At 24.8% G+C, this 17,812-nt stretch overlaps 1 protein-coding gene and 2 non-coding genes across 3 annotated transcripts; all 3 read right to left on the bottom strand.

Moving 5' to 3' along the window:
* Positions 1 to 365: 365 nt before the first annotated feature.
* On the bottom strand, positions 366 to 3,440 carry LOC145831274 (uncharacterized). Its single transcript, XM_082938461.1, has 3 exons — positions 3,368 to 3,440; positions 2,938 to 3,006; positions 366 to 2,762 (listed from the first exon to the last, which is right to left on the bottom strand). Exons 1-3 carry the CDS (start codon positions 3,410 to 3,412, stop codon positions 1,758 to 1,760), a joined length of 1,119 nt encoding a protein of 372 aa, XP_082794587.1. The 5' UTR covers positions 3,413 to 3,440; the 3' UTR covers positions 366 to 1,757.
* A 5,921-nt stretch (positions 3,441 to 9,361) lies between these two features.
* Trnar-ccu (transfer RNA arginine (anticodon CCU)) lies at positions 9,362 to 9,434 on the bottom strand. The gene has a single exon. It is a non-coding gene; the product is annotated as a tRNA-Arg (tRNA).
* A 5,320-nt stretch (positions 9,435 to 14,754) lies between these two features.
* Trnar-ccu (transfer RNA arginine (anticodon CCU)) lies at positions 14,755 to 14,827 on the bottom strand. Its single transcript has one exon. It is a non-coding gene; the product is annotated as a tRNA-Arg (tRNA).
* Between the last annotated feature and the right edge of the window lie 2,985 nt (positions 14,828 to 17,812).

Raw genomic sequence — 17,812 nt, 5'->3', positions numbered from 1 at the left:
AAAAATTATAAAAAACAAAGGTTAACATAAAAAACGAATAATGATAAACATAGCTTGTTTTTATATAAAAAAAATGGTATAAACTAGGAGGTCAACTAATAAGGAGATTTTGTTAGAAGGTAATTGATTTATTTTTTAGTTTTTATTTCAAAGTTTCAATTAGTTCTAAGAAAAAGGGGATTGAAAGATTGTACAGGGAACTAACTAAAAGACTAGTGTAAACTACAATTCTATTAAATAGCTTGCTATTTTATCTATAATAAAGTCTAGAATTAAAAAACGCATTAAAGCAAAGGGCAAAGCCTACCTTATATAAAAACATTTACAAATAATATATACAAGTGAGCATGACAAACAACCAGAAAGTTGTTTGCAAACATAAATCTTATAGCAATGAATCTCCAGGCACGGATAATTCAAAAGACAGTTTTTTTACAAAAAGTAGTCAGACTTCTTCATAAAAATGAAAAATATGAAGTTTTACTTTCAAGTTTTGGGAAATGAAAATGCTAAAATTGTTACAAAGTTATTAGCACAAACTTATGAGATTTAACAAAACATGATGCAGTTGAAAACAAACTGCTTCAAAGGTCGGCCAAACAGTTTGGGCCTAAAAGTACACAAAAGAGTTCAAAACTTCACAAGGATGTAAAAAAAAATGTGAAAATTTTCAAAATGGTCCTAATGGACTTTGTATGGCGCAGCAGCATATATAAACAGAGTTTGAACGAATATATTAAAAAGTTTTTTTTTATACTGAAGACAGTCTAAATTGTACTTTTACTTAATTCAAGTGAAAATTGAAGTTAAAGTATTTTGATAAACATACAAATTTTAAGAAATTATGGAAAATAAGTTTAGTTGTATTGTAGTAAAATACGAAATAGATTTTAAAGTTTAAGTAATATAAAAAAGTTATATAATTAAATTAACTATTTTAATTATCTAATATTTTGTCTTCAGTATAAAACTTAAAAGTTGTTTCGGAGTTATTAACTCATAATATGTCGATTATGAATAGAGAAGAAAATCTTGTTGACAATTTTAAACAAAATCAAAAATAATTTTTAACATCAAGTGTATGTAAAATGATTATTTAATGGTTTTGAAATCAAAAAACTTGAACAATTTTATACCAACTTTTACTAATTTAAATTTAGTTTGTATTTTAAGTCAATTAAAAATCTACAAGTTAGACCTATATAAAAGGTTAGTAAGCTACGTTCACTAACATTTTTTGTATTAAATGGATATGTTAGTTTAAATGAAAAGTTGTGGCAAAAAACAAGTACACAAATTTCTTGCACAAAAAATTGCAGTTTGTATTCTACCACTAAACTTTACAAAAATAAAAAGAATCAAGGCTATGCCGAAAGAGTGTGTAACAAATCAAATACCTTTTAATTGCACAGCACAGCACCCGTTTTTCTTGTCGAGCATTGTACAAAAACAACTGCAAAACAACGAGTTTAAAAAGCAAGTAGTGGTGTTGCTTTCCAAACAATTTTTGGAGTGATTAGAGCACAAAAGGTAGTTGTCAAAAAAGTTACTTCACATCGGTATGACTGCATCTCGTTAAAGTTTATTGATTCAAAAGTTTCTTTCTTCAAATCGAACAAATCACGTAGAAACACTGCTGGCCGCCATCTAAATCGTCAGATCAAAAGTGGTGAGGAGAAAACGCGTAATCTAGAGAGAGAGAGAGGTATCCGTTAGTCTCAAGACATGATTGCAAAACGTCACAAGCACAGTCTTGTCTATTCGATCAAGCTCAGTTTTGGGAACTTCAAGCTGCTGATGAAGCCCGCTTTCCAGTGATCCGGGATGTCCGGAATTGGTTTCTTTGGTTCAACGTCGTAAACAGTGCATGCGAATCTTTGTTCTTCCGGCAAGCGTGGTATCCTACCCTTCTTCAGCTTGAACCCTTTCTTGTTGACCTTCACTGATTCGTCCGTCCTGTTGGACTCGTACCCCGAGGTGTCCAATTCAAATGTGCTCTGCACGAGGGCTAACAAATTCACATCTTTCTTTTCCATTTTAGCTTCATTGGATCTGTTCAATTTAGAATTGACAAGCCCTGACAAATTAGATTTTTTCGATTCTTTCTTCTTCAGACATTCTAAGTTTTTGGAATCGTTAAAGTGAGAATTAACAAGACCTAATATATCAACATTTTTCGTTTTTGACTTTTTCGTACAACCTTGTTCATTAGAAGTTTCTAATTTAGATTTAATAAGACCTAAAACATCAACCTGTTTCTTTTCAACCCTAGTTTTACTAAGGTTTTTGTTTCTAGACTCAACCCTTTCTAACTTGTCAACAGTCTCCGTCTCTGTTTTAGTACTACAATCCAAATCTTTACAAATGTTCAACTGAGATCTAAAAAGATCCAACAAATCAACTTTTTTCACGGGAGAACTAACATCCACTTGAGACTTTGACATTTCAAAGGAACCTTTTGAGAGACTCAGAGAAGATTCGAGAGAGGAAACTCCCGAGTCATCCGAAAAATTCATGAGGTTCGAGAGATCCAACGGAGATTCGAGGGAGCTTCCCGAGTCGGAATCCAGACTCTCGAACCCGCTGTCCTGGTGGGTCGGAGACGATGGTTTCTTGCTTCTCCTGTCCTTGCCTCTGCTTCTGTCGCGACGTGCCGATGCGGTCTTGATCGGGGTGCTCGACTCGGTCGGAGCGAACTCTAGCGGCTCGAGCCTTTCTTGGGCTCTTGCCGACGTTGGCTTGATGTTCTTGGTTTTCTGTACCTTTAAAAAGTAGTTTTATATAATTATACGTTATAACTAATATTGTTTTTTATAGTTGTAACTTTCATTGTAACTATCATAATATAATAAAATTAAATTTTTACTCTAGTGTTTTTTTAAAGAATGCTAACTTAATAAGAAACAAATTTTTAGAACTATTTATTGAAAAACTTACATGGTTGTTACTCTTCGAGCTAACTGGTGAACTCATTGTGCATAACTTGGTGTTCTTTGCATTCTGCACCTAGCGTAAAATTGTTGTTTTTTATAAATAGTTTTAAATCAAAGTTTTTTTCAGGTAAATAAATAGTTTCTGCAAAATGATGTTGACACGTAGTATAAACTGTTGCTGTTTATAAACAGCTACGGAATATATTTAATAAATTAATGAGTAAGATATTACTTAAAAAAATATATAAAGTTAATGAGTTTGAGTTAAAAAGAATTGTTTACCACAAAAAATGTCATAATGAAATTATATTAAACAAACTAATAACTTAAAAAAAAACAAAAAAAGTCTTATAAATTACATATAACTATCTAAAACAAACAAACTTAACTCAATTAAAAAGTAATTTAATCTAGTGTTTGACAAAAAAACTAACAATTTGATGAGATCTTCTATTCATTCCTTTTTTAACGGTATCCATTCTTTTTTATAAAAACATATAAAACTCTAGAATGAGATATGTTGTTTTTTTTTTTATACTTTAGTAAATTTACTTTAGCAAATGCTTATAGTTAAATAAAAACATTTATACAGATCATATCTGTAATCCTCTTCAGCCAACTAAAAAAATATTAGTATAATATAATGTTTCTTAATATAAACTAAAGATATTGTTATCAGTAGTTCTTTTTTTTGAATAAACCTGTTTCCAAAAGTTTGTGATAGTAGTAATATAAACTTATTTTAAAAACATTACCATAAATAAACCTTTCGCATTACAAGAAAAAATTATAAAATAACTTCGAAGGAAAGTTAAAAGTATCTTAATGTACTACAAATTTAAAAACAGTAAAATAATAGTTTGTTATTGTCATTAGTATTAATTTATTTTAGTTTGAGATACTATAATGCTAGATTAAAGTAACAAAATCTAATCTATTTACACTGTTCAAACTAGCATACAATGCAAATGTTATTTTTATAATTTCTATATTTTGTTCTAAACACATTTATTTTTTTACAATAATTGTTATTTATTTTTTAAATCTAATTTTTTATGTGAATTATATTTTACCAACAGTTAAAGTTAATATTCTTTTATTTGTTCAAATTTTTGTTTATAAATTTTGAAAGGAGTATTTGTATAATTATAACAAGTATAGATGTTAATAGGATTGTAGCCAACTATTTTTAAAATACTGTACAAAAGCTTTTTTATTATTTTTAGCGAAAAACTAAACAATCTTGAAATTTTCATTTAGTTTTAGCTCATGAAATAGGTAATTAATAGAGAGATAATGAATCTATCTTATTTTACTTAAAACAGCTTTGTTTTTAAAACTTTTCACTACCAGTCTGATCTACATGTCCTGAATTAATTTCAAACAAATCTTTATTTGTATGTTTTAAAACATTTATTAATATTTTATACTCAATACCTCAATTTAAATTTTTAAAGTTTTTGAAAAAAAAACTTGCATTCATGTTTTTAAAATTACCAAAAACGGCTAACATATGCCTATCACTCACTTGAGCTTCAATCTTTTACTTATATATCAAAAATAGAGTACTTATTATAAGCTAAAAGTGTATCAAAAAAATCTTTTTACCATATAAGGTTGCAATTAGATAATTTATATATGTTAGTTTGTCATGCTATTGCTCAGTTTCAAATGTAATTAAAATTAATTACAGTACAGTATGGAGCATCGTCTCATTTTTAACATTTTTTTTTGTAACCTCTAAAGAATTTTCAATTTGGTTAACAATAAGATAAAACTTGTATAAGTTACAGATAAGTAGCTTGTTAAAAGAATAAAAAGACCTATTTCTTATTTTAGAAGAACAAGTGATATACTTTAAAAAAACATTTGTTTATTTTTTAAAATGTTATTCTTTTGTGCTACATAATGTTTAAACTCCATTCTAGTTTAATTGAATTTTAATTCAAAAGTTTAAACTAAAAAACAAAACCTAAACAACAGTCAAAATTTCAATTTGGCAACTATGACTTTGTTTTAGTTTTGAGATTTTATTTATATGTAAAAGAAAACCAAACATCTTCAAAGCTGTAATAGTAAAAAGAAACCTATAAACGAAGCTTACAATGCAGCTTAATATATTTTTCAAAAAGATTATTAAAGCCTTGCTGTAAATTTTAAATAACTTTGATACTAATATTTCAATAAAATGACAACACTTTTTTAAAGTGTAAGCACTCTTTACAATGCAAAATAATGGGAAACTGACTTTATAAAAAGTGAAAACAAACATGAAGCTGCAAATAAAAAAAAACCTTACAAGCTACTTGATTTTATTTTTAACCTACCCAAATATTTTCTTGCTCATTCTAGAACAAACCGGTTACACTCGAGCAAGTGCGAACTGACAGCAGCACAAGGCAAACAGTGTGGGCTGAAAAGTGGCCTCATACCAAAAACTCACTCGTATCAAAAGGAAGTGGGAGAATAAAGAAACACGTAAAGTGATGACATTTTGACACTTGAGGCGGTATGGAGCAGCACTTTCTGCTCTTATCTGTTCTCTTTAAAGCAACTTATGTGTAGCACGCCTGCCATACTCAAAGGTTTTTGTCAAGCAAGAAAGTATGGCTTGGAAACTTGACAAGAACGTTTTTTATCACATGAAAATAAATTTAAAATTTTATTAAGTTTCTGTGTATAGCAAATTTTTCTCAACAAAAATACTGAACTATATTTTACTTAAATCTAAATGTTTAGATATTTTTTAAAAAGTGTAATTTGGATATTTTAAAATAATAAAAAAAACTTAGATAAAGTATAACTTTAACATTGATATGGTCTTTATTGTGATAATTAAAAAACTTAAAATCATAAAAAAAAACTTTTTTAGGTAGAAATATTTTAAGACTTTAAAACATATGCCTATATAAATACTAGCTTAAATAAGCGGTTATGTTTCTCAACACTTATGACGATGAGAGCTTTTCTCATTTCAACGCACAGTACAGTGCATAACAGCTTGAGGGCGAATAAATGCTGATGTGATAACATCTGATGTTGTTTTCAATGACTGCTAATGACTTATAACTCAAATAATATTGTATATAATTGAGCCAAACCAGTTTGGGCTAAAGATTAATATCGATTAAATCTTATACGCTTACCACCATAAAAATACTAAAACATAGCTTATAAAGTAATTTTAACACTATAAAGCTTCAATACCTTTTTTAAGTGTTACAAAATCAAATACAAGGTGTACAAGTTATTATTTAACGCTGAAATTTTTCAAATGTAAACAAACCTATGGTAAATTGAAAGTAAATTTTGATTAAAAGTGTATGTAAAAAATAATGCTTTTTCTTAGAAAGCTTATTAAAAAAATATAAAGCTTGTTTTCAATCAGTTTAGCAGTGATTTCAATTTTGTTAGCAATGAAAAACAAAAGATAATTTCTATAAATAAAATGCTTATAAATTATTGTAACATAAGGAAACATCTTTATGAACGCTTAACTAAAAAACGTAGACATACTATCATTCAAAGAATACTAAGCAAACATAGTTTTCGAGATAATGATTTACCAACACTGCAAGAAATGCTTAAACATTTAGTTGAGACGATGCTTATATACACAATATAAGGAAGTTGTTTGCAAATTGCAGTTAAGATCATGTGGTGAGAAATTTCAACTGTTGCAGCAAATTTGATTCTACTAAGACTTAGTTCATGAAACACTTTTTATAAAGTATTACTTTAACACAGAGACTATAAGAATTTATTGGTTTAGAATTATTAAAAACTGAATACTATTAAGAAATTGAAATAAACTTGGGAGAACTGAGATAATTTAATTTTCTTTAAATCTTGAGTATCATAAATATTTTCACTTATTTGCAAACATCAAGATGGTTATTACATACAAAGCATAAGGAAATAGTTCGCAAACTTGAATTATGTGATAAGAAGTTTCAACGGTTGCAGACATGCAAAATATCTATTAGTATGCAGTGTTTCATTTCAATGTATAAAAAATGTAGAACTATTAATTTAGTCTAAGAAAACATTGTGCACAGTTAGGAATTAAAATTCTTTTAAACAAATACTAAATAGTTTTGGAAAGTTATCTTATGCTATTTAAATGTGGATAAGTAAAAAGTAAAAACAAATTACCTTTTAAGACTTTTGTGTGATAACCAAGTAGAAAAAACATAAATTTATTTTAACACCCACAAAAACAGAGCTATACTTAATCTGTCACTTCGGACAAAGCCTTGAAAAAACTTAATAACGATTACAGTTTGAACAGAAATCTGAAAAATTTAAAAATCAGTTTTATTAGAACCGTATGACTAAAAAATCATGATTATTAAAAATTTAACACTCACTAAAACATTGCACATTGCACGGATAGGTGCAAAGCAGAATATTAAAAAGTCACGCGGTTCATGGTTCGACTGCTTGGTTTTTCATATCACGTGAATTCAACACGCCTTGACAGAAAAATTTTCAAGATGCGTCAATGCATAGTTTTCACTGCATTAGTCATTTTCCAGTTAATAACGAATTTTGCATCGCTCAATGCACAAAGGTCTTGTGCAATAATAAAAAGGATGTTTTGTTTTAAATTAACTACATTCATTTAGCAGTTATTGTCTCGCAAGATAACTTCAACATGCGCCAATCCGTGTAATTAATTTCTTTTATCTTTTTCAAGCTGTTATTCAAGAGTTTTACTTTATACCACTTAATGAGGTTTTACAAAAAAAAAGTTTTTTAAATTTGGTGTTTGTATGACGATCCCAAATATTTATATGTTACAATTGATTAGAAATATATGCTCGACTATTAGCAGTTTAACTTTGTATTAACTTCAGCATGTAAAAATTTTAAAATTGTGTATAAAAAATTCACAAACAATAATGAAAAATAAAACTTCTCTGTTTGCATTTCAAAAGAAAAGGGTAAAAAAAAACTCTAAAATAATTTTAACAAAAACTTTATCTTGTTTAGTTTTAATACAGCACAATCTATATAAAACATTTCTTACTATTTTTTATAACTATTTGAATTTGATAGTTTTACTAAAATTTCTCTGAGTAACTTTGTAAATAAAATCATACTACTTCTGTTTAAAAAATAGCTAAAAACTGAAAGCTTTACAAAACTCATCTGAATATTTTTTCTTAACTTTATGCAAGCTAAAAAAACAATTTTCTTTCTTTACATAAACAATAGTTCAAACTTTCGAGCTGTAACTTTTTAAACGTTTAAACCTTAACTCTTTTAGCTTTTAAACCAGTTTCTGCTCTTTTATTCATCTTATTTTACCATTAAGTATAAAGTTATAAAGTGTGACTGCTACAAAAGTACTAACTTATATGTAAATTCATCTATTTTGAAACAATTTATTCTTTAGAATTTTTTTTTTTTATATCGAAAAGTTATTAATAAAAAATAAAACCTAAAATACTTATTGTTAAATGTACTAAATTTAAACGTTTATATATTTTACATAGAAATGTTATGAAATAAAAGTTATAAATTCTCTAGTTTAATGAAATCTAGTTAAACAAATTTATAGTTTATGTTAAATATAATTTAACATGAAATTATTTATAAGCTTTTAATTAAAAGTAGTTTTAAAATGATTACTATATTCTAAAAATTCAAAATTCTAACTTTTTAAGTCTGATTAGGCTATAGTTGAATTAAATCAGCTTTGTAAATTAACAAAAATTACTTGAGAAATTTACAACCACTTATATAGGATTAAATTTTTTTACTTTTAATAATTTTCTAAAATTAATTTAAAGCTTAACTAAAATAATTAAACTAATTGGTTAATGCTTTATAAAGTATGACTGATATAAATCAAAACTAATTATCTTATTTTATGAAAAAGTTATATATTACATTAAATTAAGCACAACTTAGTACTTTGCAGTTTTTGTTTAACGTTTTTTTTTTTTTTAATTTTAAACATTTTGTTGTAAAAAAGTGCTTAATTTTGCTACCCGATTAACACTTTTATAAAAAAGTCTTTATTTAAACTAATTTTTTTATTAAATAAAATGAACCCGAAACAAAGTTTTAGCATAAGTTGTTATAATTGCAACTAAATAATTTTTTAAACTGTAATCAAAAGTATTATATGACAATAAAGTTCTTATTATACATTAGTTACAGCAAATACTTTATAAAAGTTTTAGCAAAATTGTTATAATGATGGTCAGTGGAAGTTATTATTAGAATGTTATCAAATAAGTTATAACTAATTAAAAATGTACAGAATGCAAATAACAAAACTGGTTTAGTTAGTGAAGTGTAAATTTTAAGACTTTAACTTTATTTTACTTTAATTTTAATACAAAATTAAGTGTCATTGCCAAGAAAATGTACATTAAAAAACGTATAAAAATGCAAATAGGAAATTTTAAACAAAGAGACCACGCCGGGACTCGAACCCAGAGTCTTCTGATTAGGAGTCAGACGCCTTATCCATTGGGCCACGCAGTCATGTGAGAGAGAGTAATTTGCAGTGTTAATAAAACAAATGAAACCTTAAGATAAAAACGAATAATCGAAACTTAATTTGATGAAAGAAAATTTGATTTAATAAAGAACAACTAAAATCATAAAACAAAGCAAAGTAATATACACTTTCCGTAAAAGTTAGAGAATTTGCTTAACAAAAATCAAAATTAGATGTTACGTTTTAACATTGTGCTTACTTGTTTGTTCAGCCGAGCAAATCGTGACGTCACAATATTAGCGCTCAATTATTTCTCCTAATAATATCCGCATTTGAAAGTGTCACGTCATTTACGCATCTTTCATGCTTATCGTATTTTAACTTTAATTATACTTATAAAACCCTTCTTTAAAAATAAGCTATGTTTACTTTTTTAATTTTAATATTTTTTGAGATTAAATTTAAAAAAAAATCTGAATTGGGTTCAATCTGTTTCTATTTATATCTTAATATTAGTCATCATTGCTTTATATTTGAAAAACTATTTTAAGGTTTTTTTATCAAATGTTTTTTCTAACACTAATTAGGTATTTACTTACAATTAAACTTTTTACTTTGACGCTTATTTCCCTAATATCAAATAATAAGAACAGATTTAAAAATTATATTTGAAGTAACTGTATTTTTTTCTTGTTACAAAAAAGCTATTTAAAATTAATAAAACACATAATTTTATAGGTTTTAAATTTATAAGGTAAAAAAAATATTCGACTATGTATAAAATATTGTTCTCAATGTTTCTCTACAACTACAATATTTTTTTCACTTAAACTTTTTACATCACTAAAAGCAACTGTATTAAATAAATTTGTAGTTTGTTATAAACTAAAGTTTTGATACTTACTGATCTAAACATTTACCTTTTTTTAAAATTTTAATAAGTAATTTTTATCTAAAGATCCGTTTTGTTTGTGTGTATAAATGTATTTTAACTATTAAGCTTACTATGATCTCTACTCTTTAAGTAATTTTTGTAAACATTATAGTAAACTGAACGAAATCAACTCCTTTTTAAATTTTTTTTTTGATAAAATGCTTTAATTGTTAAAGGTCAATATAACTATTTTATACTTATCTTTGATATATAGAAGATATATTTTATTTACCAACATTAAAAATACAATACATGTTTTTTCTGTAAACTACTAAAGAATAAATTAATTTTTGTTTTCTAAAAAAGTTTTATGCAACATTACATATAAGAGTTCATTAAAGGAAAATATTTAATATTGTTATAGTTATAATTTTTTATGATGCAAACACCGTTCGTTAGATTTTCTAATTAAATATTTAGTTAATTTATATTTCAGTTAAACAAATGTATCAAAAATAATGATTTTAGATGTTTACAGTTTTTTTTAAGCTTAAGAGCGGTGTTAGTTGTTTGTTATTTCTAAATAATATGTTTCGATATTAAATTTTACGTATGATTGTAAATGTGTTTACAGAAATAAACATTTAAACTGTTTTCAATACTAAAGCTTTTTTGCGTATTAAAACATTTTTTAATAATTAATATTTTAGAACATAACAACAAAGTAACAAGACTGTTGTTCATAGTATATGATTTTAGCAAAACGTGAACTTAACAAACAGCAGTGCATCATAATAACACTTAAACATAAATACTTAATTAAGAACAAAACTTGTTTTAAGAATTATGATATAAAGACTTACTAATAAATAAAACTGACGTTATTGTTACTTTTTGTTTGTTCTGCCGCATTAAAAAGTTTTATTATTTTGTTTTTGTCAAAAAAAATAGCTTTCCGTTACAGGCTGTTGTATTTCTTAAACAGGATTATTTCACGCTTTTTTAATCCTATAAGTTATTCATCTTTTTTTAGATAAAACTATTCCTAGAAAACTTTTTTAAAAATAGTGTATTTCAGTGAACAAAACTGTAATTTTTAATATTTTAAGCCGGTATAATACTTTTTGAACATCTGATTTAAATCTTATTCAAGCAAAAATAATCCACGTACGTAGAACTTTCTTTAAGCAAAAAAAATGTTCTTCCATGTTGTTGAAATAGACTACTGATTATAAGTATACTATTCAAAGATTTTTTCTAATGTTGTAAAAATTGTATACTTTTATATTTTTTTGTAATATTTTTTAATACACTAGAGTAATAATTTAATGTTTACTTGTAGTAAAAAATATCTTGTGGTAACTATTTTATTATAATTATTAGTTCCACAACAAGTTTTACAGTTTAATAAATTATATTTGCCCAAATAAAATATAATATTTCTAAATACAAATAATAATAGTTAAAAATTGCTTAATTTTTGTTTTAGTTTTGCTGAATGTGACTCATATATTTAAACTACCTTTTTCTATAACAATAAATAGATTTGTATATTACTGTCTTTAGATGATTCGTATGATACTAGCTATTCTGCCTCGACAAAGCATTTCTTGTTAAAACGTAGCTAAACTATTTTTTTCTAAAGGGAGTTTATTTTAATTTGATGTTTTCTTCTTTCTTATAATGAAACAAGTTTTTATACAAGTCTATATGTAGAATTTTTGCGTTATACAGCTTTTCTAGCCGGACAAGGATTAATTATTTTATAAAACTAAATTGAGACGATTGTACGTGAATCATAAAACAAATTACTTAAAAAACTGTTTGAAACCTTATTTATAGAAAATATGATAACAAAACACAGTCTATCTATTGTATAAAATATTAACAATGCAATTTCAAAAAAAAAAATTACAAATTATAATTTGAGCATTTTTTTTATAAAACTTACAAAAAACTTTTAAGTTTTTAAGTTTTATACATATTAACATTCTAATATATTTTATCAATGCTGTAAATAAGTTCTACATTTACATGTAATGTTTTTTGTTAGTTGTTTACACGGACTATTTTGAATTTATTTATTTATTTGTTATAAGTATAAAAGTTTTAATTTTTGTAATTAAACAACTTATTAGGTGAAATTTTTGTTTAAAAATTTACTAACTGTTTATAGCCGTTTAAATAATTTTTAACTTTTTTTCTAAAATTTTAAATGTACTTGATATATGTAAATTTCTTATAGAACTATTTATATTCTTAAAGCAATGTATAAGCAATGATAATTTTAGTTAAGTTTTAGACAAGTAATGTTTTAAACGTTTAACTACTTTTTTTTTCTTATAAAGTCATGATGATTGAAACTCATTTTCTTTTAAATCTATTTCTAGATATTTTTAGCGGGGAAGTTGGAAACTTTAGCTAAAAAACTTGTTCTATTTTAAGTAAAATTTGAACATATTGTGATAGTGTATATAAAAAGACAAATTACGAAATAGTTACAATAAATGTAGTAAGAAATGCATAAGGTAATTATTTTATAAATGTCAGCTTACTTATTTTGTTCTAAAAACTTAAAGTGTATAATTTAGAACATAGTTTGATTGATTCAATCAATAACTTTGTTCGTAACCATCATTTGTCATAAAACTTTTTAAGCAGCAGAGTTTAAAGATTAAGTATAAATGTGATGTCTAGTTAGTCATCCGTAAAAGTTAAAGTCTGTTTTTGCAGAAATTGAAACTTGCAAAAAACTTAGCTTGTTAGTTACGTTTTTACAGTATAGCTGTATTTTTTTTATGTTTTTTTATCTTTACTATACAAAATGAAGTGTTAAAAATTTTGAATAAAAAGTTATGTTTAGAAAAAATAAAAGCTATATTTAAAATAATTAAATTTAAAAGATATGTAAAATATTGCAACTTAATAAAAATATCTAAAAATTTATCAACAGGTACATCAATTATTTTGTGGTTTTGGAAATATTTCTCTTAAAACTTATTCACAATTTATTGGTAGAAAATAATAATTTTTGCAATATTGAACTCGCGAACAAGTAAAGTTGATGTTAAGTATCAAAAAGTTTTACAATTCTGTATTAACTGTTCAATAAAAATTATTATAAAAAGAGTAATAAATCAAACTATTCTATTAAAAGTAGTCGTTATAAACTAGTTTGAACAAAGTTGTTTTATAAGCAACGCTAACACTGTGTCCCGACAAATACAAAACAGAGCGTTTTACAGTTTAAACTTACAAAAGCTTTGTAAAGCTGTAAACAAAGTTTACTGTGTGTTTTAGTTCAATAAAGCAACAAAGGTTTTAGCGATAAAAAAGTGTTAGTTTACTTATTGAACTTATAAAGAAAATTGCAAGCTAAAACTGTACTAATTTATCTGTGTTGTTTTAAAATAATATTTTGATTTTTGTGATAAACGTGTTTTACATTAAAGCAGTTATTTTTGATCTCTAAGTTATACTTTAAACAAATATAGTTATCATCTAACATTTTGTTTATCTCAAAGATTGGCTGTGAAAGATTACAAACGTTTCATCTCGGTCTAAAAAGTTTGTAGATGTAAATAGTTTTATTTAGTATTAGTAATAAAGACATTTCCTTACTTAAATTTTAATTTCTTGTTCAGTATACAAAAAACTAAATGTTTTTATGTTGTTGAAGTTACAAAAATAATTTAAACGCTATAATAGTTTTTTAAATACTTTAGTTGGAGCACAAATATAAATTTTTATATTAGTTTCAAACAATATCTGATAAACATGGTTTACGAAAACTGTTAAAATATTCTCTGCTATAAAATTAAACAAACAAATAACACAATATATTATGATTATCGAATTGGGTACAGATTTATCGATTTATATATGGGAGTTAAAAGACGCAAACAAAGACTATAATTTAAAATGCGAAATACTCTGCAGAACTAAAACAAAACCGAAAAACAACATATCATATCATTTATGTAGACTAAAAAAGTACGAAATAGAAAAAATTAAAAAAGAGTTATCATTAAATAAAAGAAAGGGAGCAACCCTGTATTCACAATCAAAATATGTATTTTAAAAGAAGACAAGACAATAATCAATAAAAAAAAAATAGCAACAAAGTAAAACAAAAACAAACAAAGCAAAAAAAAAGTTAACTTATACATAAGTTGTTTTTAAAATAAGCAAACTAAAACTATTTAATTTTATTTGAAACGTCATAATGTGTTTTTTTTTGTGTTATTCTTTAAAAACTTTGTTATGTGTTTTATGTTGTTCTGGTGAAACGTGTTAAACGTTGATACTTAGTAAACGATACGAAAATTATTGGTTTTTTTTTTTCTTTTATAGACAATATATTATTATATGTATGTACTTGTATTAATAAATTTCCATTCATTATAAATTAATATAAAGCAAAGATTAAATAATTAACAAGCTAAGCTGCAATAAAATGTTTTAAACATGTAAAAAAAAATAATAAAAAGAGACCACGCCGGGACTCGAGCCCGGAATCTTCTGATTAGGGGTCTGACGCCTTATCCATTGGGCCACGCGGTCACCTAAGAGAATTGATTTTGTAGCATTTTTATAAAGATAGAAGCACAAAAAACTAAACGAAAAAAATGATATATATTCAACCAGAGAATAGTTTATTTTATATAAAAAAAAATTAAATTAAAAGATGTAACGAAAAAGAACAATGGTAATTAGTATTATAAAATGTATAACATGTTTTTTGACTGTAACAACTGTTTTTTTTTTAACTGAGTAAAAATGCAGTGAGGTCACATTGAAAGCGTTCATTCATTTCTCCTAATGATATCCAAGTATTTTTGAAAAGTCTTACGTATTTTCTCTTACATTTTAAGAAACTTTTTCATATTTGTAAAACAAAAAATTGTCATTATGTTGCATTTTTATTGATTCTTTGTTTAATTAAAATGTTTAAGACCCAATGTTTAAAAAAAGATATTCAAAAGTGTATTAAAATAATACCACTTCATATTTATCTAGTGTTATCTTTAAACTTTAATTTTTGAGATTTGTTTACCATTCAAGATAGCTTTGTAAATGGCTAAAATGTTTAGAACGATTTTTTCATTTTTCTTTCTAGAAAAAAGATCTAAAGTTTTAAGAAAATTTAAAACTTCTAAACAAATTTGTTTTTTAAATTGTTATGCTACAAATACAGTGTGAAACAGTTTAATAAAATTATATTTCGTTATTTACAACTTTCGTTAGAAAGTATCATTTTGTTTAGAAAGTAGTTGTACTAATCTCAACAATGTTTCCTAACTAATAAAAATAAATTTTTAGTTTTAAGCACAAACACTCTAAAATCTTTGCTCAGAGAGTTTTTTCACATAATTCAGTATTTAATTAAGATTACAGCATTTTATTAGTTTATTTTCAACTAATTTAGCATTTTTTTTTTAAAGAGACGACAATATTTTCCATGATTATAATTTTAATTTAGGTTCTAATCAAACAACACATTCTATGGCAGCTTTGACTTTAAACGCAATATTAAAGCTACTTTACTGCTGCATCAAATAAAGCTTTTAAAAATGTCAATAAAAGTTTTAAAAATCCAGTTAAAAATGAGACTTTTGTTTCAATAAACAAAAAGCAATGGAATTTTCTAAAGCTAAGAAAAAAAAACTATTCAAAAATTTATAAATTTAGAAGTTTGAGAACAGAAATGTTACTAGTTTTTTAAGTTTGAAATTTTATAGTTCTACGTTGTAATATTTAAATACCTAAAAAATTGTTTGAAAATTCGTACATTAAAAATAAAAGTCTTACTGTTTGTAACAGTATGTCCAGACTCAGCTAAGTAAAAACGCTTTGTTGTTTGAACTTGTTCAACTACTTTAAGCTGTTCGCCGAAACGTGTTATAACTTCAACGATAAGCTTAAAATTTTCTGCTTGAAATCAAATAGTAAGTTTACTAAGTGTGCTCATAAAATAATAAAGCATTTTTGAAAACTTTTGTGTAAATATTTTCTATTTATGATTAAAATGTAACTGACTTTTACTGTAACTTACTTTAACTGTAACTGTAATTGACCTTAGATTGAATGTAATTTCCAGTTATTAAATATGTTTTTAGATAATTTCAAAATAAAATTAAATCCAATACAAATCGGTCTGTAGAAAAACTAAGTATTATTATTTTCTTTGTTTTGCTACGACAAAATAAACAAAGCTTTTTTTTGTTAAAAACTGCTCAAACTAAGAACGGTTTTGTGCAATATTCTAGTTTATTACAAATCTAAAAATTAAATTATTATATTAGATTAATTAAACACTATTATTCTTTTAAATTTTACTAGAACTAAAAACTAAAAAAAAAACTTAAAGATGGATAGTTGTAATTAAAAAACAATACTTCTTAATTTTGCTCATGTTGTTTCTTTATGTATACAATGTTTTTACTTTCAAAAAGTTAGTTTTTACTCAAATTAAAAAAACTTTATTTATAGAAATTTTTTTTGTCAAAGTCAATTTGGCAATTAATATGCAACTTTAAAATTTAATATGCTGATTTAGTTAACTAATTTAGATATTTCAGTTTTTACAGCATTATAATTAGTTATAAACCAGTTTACCTCGAAAAAAGTTTATCACATTAAACATTTAAAAAGAAATGAAGAACGTTTTATTAAATTTACAGTTGAAAAAAATAATTGTACCGAAAAATAAACTTTAATTATTAAACTATGAGAAAAATAATTAGAAATATATTTCTTTCTCTATAACAATATTTTTAAAACAAATCATCATTTCTTTTAAATATATATCACTTAATTGCAACTAACTGTTTATTAGTGGATAAATTTTGTAAGATTATCTATACTAGATTTTTAGTTGTACAAAAAAGTGTTTTTAACCTAAATCTTGTTATATTTTTTAGTTTTTCACAAAATGTTTGTAAGCCATTAAAGTTTGAAACTTTTAATCAATTAGAACATGTTCATAGTGACATTGTATTATGATAGCTTAGTATTGACGTATCAAAAACAGTTGTGCATACAACCAATATAAAACTAATAAACATACTGAACTGTTTGGTTATGTAAAGGATTTTTATTTCAGAAATGTATCTGCTGTTAATGCTCTTAAGATAGTCTGTTTGATATTTTTAAAAGTTTTAGCATTTAGTATATTTAAAAAATTTAAAGATTTTTTTTTGTTAAACTGTTAACGAAACTACAGGTTTAAGTTTATCAGTGTTTCTAACGTTAGAAAAAATTATCATAAGGAGCATTAGTGGTTAAAGAATAACATATTTGCAAAATTTATTTAAAAGATTCTATATATGTTCAATAATTTTTAAATTTTAATGTATAAATTGAAAAATTTTTGTAAAACGTTAAAATTGTCAAACATAGGTTCTTGTTTAGAAAAATATGGATATAAAGGGAAAAAAATCAGTATGTTGAAGAAACTCTGATTTTTACTTTCTTTTAATTTTTTAGAATTTTTTTGCCTGTTTATTTTATAGAAACAATAATGAATCTATCTAACTAAAAAAAAAA

The sequence above is a fragment of the Thalia democratica genome, chromosome 3, assembly GCF_965202585.1.
Source record: "Thalia democratica chromosome 3, ktThaDemo2.hap1.1, whole genome shotgun sequence".
In the NCBI taxonomy this organism is placed as follows: Eukaryota; Metazoa; Chordata; class Thaliacea; order Salpida; family Salpidae; genus Thalia; species Thalia democratica.
Note: the sequence above shows the minus strand (reverse complement) of the source record. Positions and strands in the feature narration are given on the sequence as shown.